Source organism: Manis pentadactyla, chromosome 14, assembly GCF_030020395.1.
Source record: "Manis pentadactyla isolate mManPen7 chromosome 14, mManPen7.hap1, whole genome shotgun sequence".
Lineage (NCBI taxonomy): Eukaryota > Metazoa > Chordata > Mammalia > Pholidota > Manidae > Manis > Manis pentadactyla.
In genome coordinates, this window is record NC_080032.1 from 41,215,427 (window position 1) to 41,228,637 (window position 13,211).

General features: G+C 41.4%; 1 protein-coding gene across 6 annotated transcripts in view; it reads left to right on the forward strand.

Moving 5' to 3' along the window:
• Nucleotides 1-13,211, forward strand: part of NEK10 (NIMA related kinase 10) — a 208,377-nt gene that overhangs the window by 143,151 nt on the left and 52,015 nt on the right. For all 6 annotated transcript variants that reach the window (XM_057492430.1, XM_057492431.1, XM_036886203.2 and 3 more), the window contains exon 29: nucleotides 943-997. In XM_057492430.1, the coding sequence (XP_057348413.1) occupies nucleotides 943-997 (55 nt within the window). The remainder of the gene's footprint in view (nucleotides 1-942; nucleotides 998-13,211) is intronic.

A 13,211-nucleotide genomic window follows, 5' to 3' on the forward strand; every position in this document is an offset into this window, starting at 1 on the left:
CATACATTAATTTTGACTCCCAATTTGAGACAGTAAAGAAAATGGTTGCAATGGGACATGGGAAAGAAAAGGAAAGTTATATTTAGATAAAATTTAAAGATTATAAGGAAAGATAAGATTCAATTCACTGAACAAATCTGAAACTGAAAGGTAAAAGTTAAAATAGGAAATGGAGTGTTGAGGAAATATTAAAACAGAGAGATAGAAACACTATGAAACAAATTAAGTGTAAATAATTCCCTTTCACCAATGACTATACTATGAAAATCTTACAAAAGAACATTTCAAATAGCATCTCTAAGGATCAAAGTAGAACCCTGTGGATTTACGTTCATTTTCGTTCCTTCCACATTTAACTGGTCATCGAAATGGTGACTGGATGTTCCCGATTTTCCGAAACAATCTTAATTTCCAACATTGTTTTCCCTGTAAATTCCTGCCTGCTAGACAAACTGTGATTTGATTTGCTATTGGGAAAACACAAATATTACACAGTAAAAAATATTCACGTCTATAAACATATGAAGCATATTCTAGATGCAGTTCATTACTGTTTTGAGATGAATTCAGTGTTACATATCCTGGGTGACGATGGTGGGAAGGGCCAGTGGGGGAGGAGAAATTGGACTCAGTAAATGTAGCTGCCTTGGCTGAACTTTAAGATGATTAGGGCATAGTTATTTTATTGTACATAATTAGCTGTTAAAAAAGGAGTTGGTTTAGCACCTTTCTTTGGAAAAGGGACCATCACCAAGCCTATCAAGTGAACAGTAATTTGTAGCATTATATTTTAGATGACACTTTCATAAATGAAGGCAGTCTTTATAGTATATAAAATTGCTCAGAAAATAGAATGCAGCATTGTTTTTTCAAAATAAATAAATACATAAACAAAAGATTTGCATAGGGAAAATGTAAAGGTATTTTTATTTTATGTTTCAGGCATTTTAAAGAGAAGTTTTAGTGCGTCAGGAGGAGAAAGACAATCCCAAATGAGGTATGTACACATTGAGCTCCTAGAAATGTTTTTAGGCTCTGCAGAGCTGAGTTTATTGGTGGCTAAATTGAACCTGATAGCCAGGAGTCACCATGGGCTGTTAGAGCCCACCCTCCCAGTACTGATTAGAGTTTACCACACAGCATACTGGAAAGGGTATTAAGCTTGTACTTGGGTTTTGATGTAGCTTTATGATCTTCAGCCCATCAATTAGCCTCTCTGAACTGAAGGGCAGACCAGGGAGGTAGGGCAGCCATGCTCCAGGATGTTGTCCAGAGCCCTGGATCCTTATATCTTATTTTTCCATAACCCCGGGATATAGGTCTCATCCTCATGGCAAATGTGGCAAGTGTGGGCCACATCACATGTCCATTATAGCTAGCAGGACGCGGGAAGGAGATATGGAGACACACCCCTTCCTTTTAGGGACATGACCCAGATGTGCTTGTCCCTTCTGCTCACACATCATCAGCCAGAACTTAATCACATGATCCCATCTAGCTGTAAGGGAGGGTAAACATGTTTGGGGGATTCTGTCTTAAAAGGAAAAAGAAATTGTTATTTTGAGACAACTAGCAGTTTCTGTAACAGCTCTTGGGCTAAAGACTAAAATGAAACTGCTAGGTTTGGCTGACTGAAGTCCCTGGTGACCTTCCTGAGTGCAGTTTCAGTGGCGTTAGGTGAGGTGGGTGGGAGCGGAAGCCTGACTCTGGGGCTGGAGGAGTCACGTGGAGGCAGGGACGGGGAGAAACTGAAGAAAGAGAGGAGTGAGCAGGGCCATGGGCTGCTGGAGATGTTGCTGGAGAAGGGCTTTCTAGAAGCAGGTGACTTCAGGGTGACCGGGACAGAGGAGAGACAGCCAGTGGATACAGGAGAGGGGCTGGGGATTGTGGCACACAGTCAGAGTATCTTGGAGCCCAGAGAGTGGGCCTGGGAAAGACAGCCTCAGCCTTTTTCTGTGTCTGAAGAGAGGGAGGTGAAGGTAAAATTAAACTAGAAAGCAGAAAAGAGGGATATTCAGGAAGCTTATACTTGGTGGTTTCTGTTTATTAGATGATGTTCAATCTCATGCTGAGAGAATGGCCTAGATCTGAGGAGCTGACCTGGAAGGACCAGCAGGAGATGGGCTGGGGCTGCCCTGCTCCGAGGCAGGGCTGGGTCCGCACCTCAGTGCCTGAGCGACAGTGCGGCCGGCTCCAGAGCTGGGGGTGATCCTGGCCGGGGCAGTGTCTGCATTCATGTGACAAAAGGCTAAGGCTGTGGTTGCTTCATCAGTCAGGCTTTTTGGATGCAAGCCAAAGAGGGAGATTCATTAGGAGGCTTTGGGGAGTCACCTAATTAGGAACCCAGGGAATCAAACGTAAGAAGGGAAGGGAGCCAGGTCAGCCCTGAGAGCTGTGGAGAAGGCACTCCTGGCAGACTCAGGGAGACACCGGAGCTGGGGAGAATGAGCCCCAGGCTTGTTTTTCCCACCTTTGTGTCACCTGTCTCAGGACTCAGGGTTTGCAAGAGAAGTGGATTGGCCTGGCTTGGGTCAGGGTCCTATTTCCTGCTCTGCGGACAGCTGAGCTCCTTGACCCACAGCCCCTTCAGGTCTGTCAGGGGATCCTTGCTGCAGGGAGCAGCCTCAGTGCAGCTACTCCTGGGTTGGAGGGTGCTGGGAGGACACACTTGAGAATGAAGAAACTGCTAGCAAAATCCTGAGGGCTCCAGCCAGGTGGCAGGGGAAGGCTCATGTAGAAAACCATTTTTTGTCTAGTCAAAGATACAATATCACTGACAACTTTATCTTTCTCAAAGAAGGGTCAGGGTGGAGCCTTTTAATTTCCTAACTTGTTCCAGTGTTAGTAACAAAAACCCAAGCAAAACCTGTCAGAGTGTGTAACCTCCCCGAGAGGTCCCTGAGGGGAGCCTGGAGACCTCATGAGGCTCCCCAGCAGGTCAGGTGCAGAGGAGCCTGGCTTGGAGGGAGTGGAGGAGCAGGGAGAGGAGAAACAGACCAAAGCCTTAGGGGAACCGGAATGGGTGATCACAGGGGCTTGGGACCTGCTTTTGTCCCTCTCCAGGCTGGCAGGTCCCTCTCATTTCCCACCTCCTGACTTCTCACCGCTAACCCACCAGCCCTTCTCCCACTCTGCACAGACAAGGAAGCCCACACACAGGAGCCTGGAACCGTGGGAGGCCTTGCTCCCTTGGCCCCGCAAGTGAGGGGACAGGGCGGGCGGTGCTGCCTGGCCAAGGAGCTGGGCTCTGAGCGCATGGTACCACGGAGTGGGTTTGTCCTCACCTCTGGCTTCAGAGCTTCTACCTTAACCACATCATGAGTTCAGCAGAGTTCTGTGAGTTGACCTGAATCTGTCTAACTGCCCTGAACATTATCTGCATAGGGAAATGTTCCCCGTGCTCTTCCCCCAAATAATAACAAGTGCACTACTCCCTTTTAAGGTTTCTGTTTATTTATATTTTTAAGAACATCATCAAAAGGCTTTTTTTCTATTATTGGATATTTTCTTCAGCAGCATAAAATGCTTAAAAGTATACAAGAGATGTAAAACAATTATTTTAGTACAAAAATAAATTATGATGTATGGATGTACACCCCAAATAAGAGAATTTTGTATTAAAATGGAAATTTCCAATCACATGAATTTAAGGCTCACAGCATTGCCAAGTAATTCCAATCTATTTTTTCTGAAAGGATTCATGGAAAATTATCTCATTTGCAAGAATGCAGTTGAAGTCCAACCCTTCAAAAACAAAAGAAACATATGTACTACATATTTTAGAGCTTGAAATGGTTTTTAAAAGCTAGTCATTATCTAAACATTTTATAGCAAATTGACTAAACTAGAATCAACAGAAAAAGGACGTTCAATCTGAAGCTCACTGAAAGAGACCTGTTAGAGAGGGGGCTTCACTTGGGGGTTAATGACCAGATCACCAGGTAGGAAACAGAAAATGGCCCAAATGCTGAGGTTGATGCATTAGAAGGTGAATAGGTGAACAGGACCTGAGCTAAAATAACATTTGCAAAGCTGTGCCATGCATGTGGTACAGTGCGACAAGTCATCAGGGAACACAGGTTGGTTTAAGACAAGCGCCTTCCTTCAAGGGCAACAGGGAGACAAGGGCAAACTTGAGAAGAAAATAAATGGTAAATGATAGCCTGTGATTCATGCCAAATAAGAGAAGAAAAAACTAGTAACTTTTGACTTACTTCCAGGTATTCCCCTGGGCTTCTCTGAATTAAAAGGAGAAAACCCTGAGATGTAGTTATAATTCTTTTTTTTTTTTTTTTCACTTTTTTTTTTTTTTTTTTTATTGAAGGGTAGTTGACAACAGCATTGCATTACATTAGTTTCAGGTGTACAACACAGTGATTCAACATTTATATACATGATAATTCTAGGTACCAGGTATCACCATACCAAGTTGTTACAATATTTTGACTATATTCCTTATGCTATACATTACATCCCGGTTACTTATTTATTTTACAATTGGAAGTGTGTTTATATATATATATATATATATATATATATATATATATATTTTTTTTTTTGTGAGGGCATCTCTCATATTTATTGATCAAATAGTTGTTAACCACAATAAATTTCTGTATAGGGGGGGTCAATACTCAATGCACAATCATTAATCCACCCCAAGCCTAATTTTCATCAGTCTCCAATCTTCTGATGCATAACGAACAAATTCTTACATGGAGTACAAATTCTTACATAGTGAATAAGTTACATGGTGAACAGTGCAAGGGCAGTCATCACAGAAACTTTTGGTTTTGCTCATGCATTATGAACTATAAACAGTCAGTTCAAATATGAATATTCATTTGATTTTTAAACTTGATTTATATGTGGATACCACATTTCTCTATTATTATTATTTTTAATAAAATGCTGAAGTGGTAGGTAGATACAAGATAAAGGTAGAAAACAGAGTTTAGTGTTGTAAGAGAGCAAATGTAGATGATCAGGTGTGTGTCTGTAGACTATGTGTTAATCCGAGCTAGATGAGGGCAATAAACATCCATGTATGCAGAAGATTTCTCTCAGAACATGAGGGGGGAGGTTCTAAGCCTCACCTCTGCTGCTCCCCATTTTCTCACCAGATGGCCCCCTGCGACTGTGCCTGTCTTAGGTTGTTCCTCCCTTGAGGAATCTTACCCGTCTCTGGCTAACCAGTCATCTTCCGGGGCCATACAGGGAAATGTTAAGTTGGTAAGTGAGAGAGAAGCCTTATTGTTTGAAAAGGTTAGCTTTTTACTTCTTTGCATATTTATGCCCTGTGTCTTCTATGCCCAGCATTTGTCTTGAGGTGTCTTTACCACTTGGAAGAATTATGATACTCGGTAAATTCGACATGTGGCACGAGTTCTATTTAAAGGTTGTGATTAGGTAGGAAGAAGAAAAGCTATAGAAGTAGCAGGCAGAAGAAAACCTGGGAAGATTGATTATTTCTTTGACATATCTTCTTGTAGAGTAACTTCAGCATGGATAGGTTTTAAACGACTAATTAAATTGTGCACACACATTAACATAATAGGAATATAGTTACCTAACCAAAGCATACCTGTAATTACCAGCCATCTCCAGTGAAACCAAGAAAACCTTAGGCATTTGTGAAAACTTATCTATGATATGGTGGATATTGTCCAACTGAACTTAAACAGTCTGAGAGAATTCAGATAAACTAGAACACCCCATTCCTGGGGACTGTTCATATCCCATATGTTCTTTTAACGATAAATAGTCTGTGGTTGTAAGATTTTGGAGTGCTACAATTTGCACTTCTCCTAATTCTTGGTTGAGTTCCAACAGTATAGATCCAGTCCAATTTTTGTTTTACTGTATGCACAGGCCAGCTTAGATATCTCCTTCATTTTTCCCATGGCAGGTCCAGGAACTGGTGGGATGAGTGCATCTACACCTGTGACAGTGCGTGGATCTTTGTTGGAGTTTTTTTTTTTTTTTTTTTTTTTTCTGATCATCTTCTGTCATGAGTCTTCCCGAGAGTGCTGATGTTGGAAGTTCTTTTTCATATCGTATCTTAGTTCATTTTCGGGGTAGCCAAATTAGGCTTTGATCCTCTGTATAAACACAAACAGACCCTTTGCCTACACTTTTATATGTCCTTTATATCATTGTGTAGAACTCATTAGAGGTCACCACATAGGAACTGCATTTTTTTTTTTAATCATTAATCTACACTTACATGACGAATACTTTGTTTACTAGGCTCTCCCCTATACCAGGTCCCCCCTATATACTCCTTTACAGTCACTGTCCATCAGCGTAGCAACCTGTTGTAGAATCACTACTTGTCTTCTCTGTGTTGTACAGCCCTCCCCTTTCTCCCACCCCGCTATGGATGCTAATCTTAATACCCCTCTTTTTCTGCCCCCCCTTATCCCTCCCTACCCACCGATCCTCCCCAGTCCCTTTCCCTTTGGTACCTGTTAGTCCATTCCTGAGTTCTGTGATTCTGCTGCTGTTTTGTTCCTTCAGTTTTTCCTTTGTTCTTATATTCCACAGATGAGTGAAATCATTTGGTATTTCTCTTTCTCTGCTTGGCTTGTTTCACTGAGCAAAATACCCTCCAGCTCCATCCATGTTGCTGCAAATGGTTGGATTTGCCCTTTTCTTATGGCTGAGTAGTATTCCATTGTGTATATGTACCACATCTTCTTTATCCATTCATCTATCGATGGACATTTAGGTTGCTTCCAATTCTTGGCTATTGTAAATAGTGCTGCGATAAACATAGGGGTGCATCTGTCTTTCTCATACTTGATTGCTGCATTCTTAGGGTAAATTCCTAGGAGTGCAATTCCTGGGTCAAATGGTAAGTCTGTTTTGAGCATTTTGATGTACCTCCATACTGCTTTCCACAATGGTTGAACAAGTTTACATTCCCACCAGCAGTGTAAGAGGGTTCCCCTTTCTCCACAGCCTCGCCAACATTTGTTGTTGTTTGTCTTTTGGATAGCAGCCATCCTTACTGGTGTGAGGTGATACCTCATTGTAGTTTTAATTTGCATTTCTCTGATAATTAGCGATGTGGAGCATCTTTTCATGTGTCTGTTGGCCATCTGTATTTCTTTTTTGGAGAACCGTCTGTTCAGTTCCTTTGCCCATTTTTTAATTGGGTTATTTGTTTTTTGTTTGTTGAGGCGTGTGAGCTCTTTATATATTCTGGACGTCAAGCCTTTATCGGATGTGTCATTTTCAAATATATTCTCCCATACTGTAGGGTTCCTTTTTGTTCTATTGATGGTGTCTTTTGCTGTACAGAAGCTTTTCAGCTTAATATAGTCCCACTTGTTCATTTTTGCTGTTGTTTTCCTTGCCTGGGGAGATATGTTCAAGAAGAGATCACTCATGTTTATGTCTAAGAGGTTTGTGCCTATGTTTTCTTCCAAGAGTTTAATGGTTTCATGACTTACTTTCAGGTCTTTGATCCATTTTGAGTTTACTTTTGTATATGGGGTTAGACGATGGTCCAGTTTCATTCTCCTACATGTAGCTGTCCAGTTTTGCCAGCACCATCTGTTGAAGAGACTGTCATTTCGCCATTGTATGTCCATGGCTCCTTTATCAAATATTAATTGACCATATATGTCTGAGTTAATGTCTGGATTGTCTAGTCTGTTCCATTGGTCTGTGGCTCTGTTCTTGTGCCAGTACCAAATTGTCTTGATTACTATGGCTTTATAATAGAGCTTGAAGTTGGGGAGTGAGATCCCCCCTACTTTATTCTTCTTTCTCAGGATTGCTTTGGCTATTCGGGGTCTTTTGTGTTTCCATATGAATTTTTGAATTATTTGTTCCAGTTCATTGAAGAATGTTGCTGGTAGTTTCATAGGGATTGCATCAAATCTGTATATTGCTTTGGGCAGGATGGCCATTTTGACGATATTAATTCTTCCTAGCCATGAGCATGGGATGCGTTTCCATCTGTTAGTGTCCCCTTTAATTTCTTTTAAGAGTGACTTGTAGTTTTCAGAATATAAGTCTTTCACTTCTTTGGTTAGGTTTATTCCTAGGTATTTTATTTTTTTTGATGCAATTGTGAATGGAGTTGTTTTCCTGATTTCTCTTTCTGTTGGTTCATTGTTGGTATATAGGAAAGCCACAGATTTCTGTGTGTTGATTTTGTATCCTGCAACTTTGCTGTATTCCGATATCAGTTCTAGTAATTCTGGGGTGGAGTCTTTAGGGTTTTTTATGTACAGTATCATGTCATCTGCAAATAGTGACAGTTTGACTTCTTCTTTGCCAATCTGGATTCCTTGTATTTTTTTGTTTTGTCTGATTGCCGTGGCTAGGACCTCCAGTACAATGTTAAATAACAGTGGGGAGAGTGGGCATCCCTGTCTAGTTCCCGATCTCAGCGGAAATGCTTTCAGCTTCTCGCTATTCAATATAATGTTGGCTGTGGGTTTTTCATAGATGGCCTTTATTATGTTGAGGTACTTGCCCTCTATTCCCATTTTCCTGAGAGTTTTTATCATGAATGGATGTTGAACTTTGTCAAATGCTTTTTCAGCATCTATGGAGATGATCATGTGGTTTTTGTCTTTCTTTTTGTTGATGTGGTGGATGATATTGATGGACTTTCGAATGTTGTGCCATCCTTGCATCCCTGGGATGAATCCCACTTGGTCATGGTGTACGATGGTTTTGATGTATTTTTGAATTTGGTTTGCTAAAATTTTGTTGAGTATTTTTGCGTCTACGTTCATCAGGGATATTGGTCTGTAGTTTTCTTTTTTGGTGGTGTCTTTGCCTGGTTTTGGTATTAGGGTGATGTTAGCTTCATAGAATGAGTTTGGGAGTATCCCCTCCTCTTCTATTTCTTGGAAAACTTTAAGGAGAATGGGTATTATGTCTTCCCTGTATGTCTGATAAAATTCCGAGGTAAATCCATCTGGCCCGGGGGTTTTGTTCTTTGGTAGTTTTTTGATTACCGCTTCAATTTCGTTGCTGGTAATTGGTCTGTTTAGATTTTCTGTTTCTTTTTGGGTCAGTCTTGGAAGGTTGTATTTTTCTAGGAAGTTGTCCATTTCTCCTAGGTTTCCCAGCTTGTTAGCATATAGGTTTTCATAGTAGTTTCTAATAATTCTTTGTATTTCTGCGGGATCCGTCGTGATTTTTCCTTTCTCATTTCTGATACTGTTGATTTGTGTTGACTCTCTTTTCCTCTTAATAAGTCTGGCTAGAGGCTTATATATTTTGTTTATTTTCTCGAAGAACCAGCTCCTGGTTTCATTGATTTTTGCTATTGTTTTATTCTTCTCAATTTTATTTATTTCTTCTCTGATCTTTATTATGTCCCTCCTTCTGCTGACCTTAGGCCTCATTTGTTCTTCTTTTTCCAATTTCGATAGTTGTGACATTAGACCGTTCATTTGGGATTGCTCTTCCTTTTTTAAATATGCTTGGATTGCTATATACTTTCCTCTTAAGACTGCTTTTGCTGTGTCCCACAGAAGTTGGGGCTTAGTGTTGTTTTTGTCATTTGTTTCCATATATTGCTGGATCTCCATTTTGATTTGGTCATTGATCCATTGATTATTTAGGAGCGTGTTGTTTAGCCTCCATGTGTTTGTGAGCCTTTTTGCTTTCTTTGAACAGTTTATTTCTAGTTTAATGCCTTTGTGGTCTGAAAAGTTGGTTGGTAGGATTTCAATCTTTTGGAATTTACTGAGGCTCTTTTTGTGTCCTAGTATGTGGTCTATTCTGGAGAATGTTCCATGTGCACTTGAGAAGAACGTGTATCCTGTTGCTTTTGGATGTAGAGTTCTGTAGATGTCTATTAGGTCCATCTGTTCTAATGTGTTGTTCAGTGTCTCTGTGTCCTTACTTATTTTCTGTCTGGTGGATCTGTCCTTTGGAGTGAGTGGTGTGTTGAAGTCTCCTAGAATGAATGCATTGCATTCTATTTCCTCCTTTAATTCTATTAATATTTGTTTCAGGTATGTTGGTGCTCCTGTATTGGGTGCATATATATTTATAATGGTTATATCCTCTTGATGGACTGAGCCCTTTATCATTATGTAATGTCCTTCTTTGTCTTTTGTTACTTTCTTTATTTTGAAGTCTGTTTTGTCTGATACCAGAATTGCAACACCTGCTTTCTTCTCTCTGTTGTTTGCTTGAAATATCTTTTTCCATCCCTTGACTTTAAGTCTGTGCGCGTCTTTGGGTTTGAGGTGAGTCTCTTGTAAGCAGCATATGGATGGATCTTGCTTTTTTATCCATTCTATTACTCTGTGTCTTTTGATTGGTGCATTCAGTCCATTTACATTTAGGGTGATTATTGAAAGGTATGAATTTATTGCCATTGCAGGCTTTAAGTTTGTGGTTACCAAAGGTTTAGGGTTAGCTTCTTTACTGTCTTACTGTCTAACTTAACTTGCTTGTTGAGCTATTATAAACACATTCTGATGATTCTTTATTTCTCTCCCTTCTTATTCCTCCTCCTCCCTTCTTCATATGTTGGGTGTTTTGTTGTGTGCTCTTTTTAGGAGTGCTCCCATCTAGAGCAGTCCCTGTAGGATGCCCTGTAGAGGTGGTTTGTGGGAGGCAAATTCCCTCAACTTTTGCTTGTCTGGGAATTGTTTAATCCCTCCTTCATATTTAAATGATATTCGTGCTGGGTACAGTAGTCTTGGTTCGAGGCCCTTCTGTTTCATTGCATTAAGTATATCATGCCATTCTCTTCTGGCCTGTAGGGTTTCTGTTGAGAAGTCTGATGATAGCCTGATGGGTTTTCCTTTGTAGGTAACCTTTTTTTTCTCTCTGGCTGCTTGTAATACTTTGTCCTTGTCTTTGATCTTTGCCATTTTAATTATTATGTGTCTTGGTGTTGCCCTCCTTGGATCCCTTGTCATGGGAGTTCTGTGTACCTCTGTGGTCTGAGAGGCCATTTCTTCCCCTAGTTTGGGGAAATTTTCAGCAATTATTTCTTCAAAGACATTTTCTATCCCCTTTTCTCTCTCTACTTCTTCTGGAATGCCTATGATTCTTATATTATTCCTTTTCAATTGATCACTCAGCTCTCTTAAAATTCTTTCATTCCTGGAGATCCTTTTATCTCTCTCTGCATCAGCTTCTCTGCGTTCCTGTTCTCTGTTTTCTAGTCCATTAATGGTCTCTTGCATCTCGTCCATTCTGTTTTGAAGTCCTTCCAGAGCTTGTTTTATTTCTGAATTCTCCTTCCTTAGTTCTTGCATATTTCTCTGCAAGTCCATCAGCATGGTTATGACTTTTGTTTTGAATTCTTTTTCAGGTAGACTGGCTAAATCTATCTCCCCAGATTCCTTCTCAGGGGAAGATGTAGCAGATGCTGAAGCTGTCTGGGTTAGTCTTGTCTGGATCATATTTTTTTGCCTTTTCATGTTGACAGGTGCTATTGACTGTCAGCTGGGAGGGCCAAAATTTTCACTTGCTACTGGCCTTTCTTTACTGGGACAACTGCGACCCCTAGTGGCTTGTGTTGGGTAATTGCGTGTAGAGTGGGTCTTTGTGTCTTGCCTGGCCGGGAGGGAGAAATTTCCCTTTCTGTTGGCGGAATTTGTCTCAGGCTGCTTCTCTGCTTTCGCAGCGCCCGGTGGGGTAATGGATGGGGGGGCTGCTTGACTGTTTGCCTCCGTGAGGGGTCTCAGAGCTGTTGCCCAGGGGGTTAGTGCACCCGGTTTTCCCTGTAATTTCCAGCTGCTGTACTGTGACCTGGGTTGTTTCCGTCAAGCTGTTAAGTCCCTGTCCCTTTAAAACTTTCAAAAAGCCCCCGCTTTTCTTTGTCACAGGGGCATCAGCTTCAGCACCCGCTCAGTGGTCTTACTCCCTGTTCCCCCAGTATCCAGGGCCCCCTGGGCATGTACTCTGTCTGCGCTCTGGCCCTGATGGCTGGGGCTGGGTGTTCGGCAGTCCTGGGCTCCGTCTCCCTCCCGCTCTGCCTATTGTTCTCCCGCCGGGAGCTGGGGGGAGGGGCGCTCGGGTCCCGCAGGGCCGGGGCTTGTATCTTACCCCTTTCACCAGTCGCTGGGTTCTCGCTGGTGTAGCTGCAGTCTGGCCACTGTCCTGCGTCTTCTGGTCTCTCTTTTAGGGCTATTTGTGTTTGTTGTATTTTCAAAAGTATATATGTTTTTGGGAAGAGATTCCCACTGTCCTACTCACGCCGCCATGTTGGCTCCGCCTCCTATAATTCTTTAAAATTATAATTTTTGGCATTAAAAAAGGCCAAAGTTATCTGCAATCTAATCTGTTTAGGATTTTCCTGGGTTTCTTAGTTTTCTTTTTTTTTTAGTATTAGGGTATTATGGATATACACTCTTATGACGGTTTCACATGAAAAACAATGTGGTAACTAGATTCACTAATATTATTGTGTCCCCCCCATACCCCATTGCAGTCACTACCCATCAGTGTAGTAAGATGCCACAGAGTCATTATCTGCCTCTCTGTGCTACACTGTCTTCCCCATGACCCCCCCACACCATGTGTGCCAATCATAATACCCCTCAATCCCCTTTTCCCTCCCTCCCCACCCACCCTCCCCCACCCTTCCCCTTTGATAACTGCTAGTCCCTTCTTGGAGTCTGTGAGTCTGTTACCATTTTGTTCCTTCAGTTTTGCTTTGTTGTCATGCTCCACAAATGAGGGAAATCATTTGTACTTGGCTTTCGCCACTTGGCTTATTTCACTGAGCATAATGTCCTCCAGCTACATCCATGTTGTTGCAAATGGTAGGATTTGTTTTCTTCTTATGGCTGAGTAGTATTCCATTGTGTATATGTACCACCTCTTCTTTATCCATTCATCTACTGATGGACACTTAGGTTGCCTCCATATCCTGGCTATTGTAAATAGTGCTGCAGTAAACAGAGGGGTGCATGTCTAAACCTGATAAATTATATTCTTTGGGTAAATTCCTAGAAGTGGAATTCCTGGGTCAAATGGTGTTTTTATTTTTAGTTTTTTGATGAACCTCCATATTGCTTTCCACAATCGTTGAACTAGCTTACATTCCCACGAGCAGTGTAGGAGGGTTTCCTTTTCTCCACATCCTCGCCAACATTTGTTGTTCCTATTCTTTTCTATGTTGGTCATCCTAACTGGCGTGAGGTGATATCTCATTGTGGTTTTAATTTGCATTTCCCTGACAATTAGTGATGTGGAGCATCTTTTCATGTGCC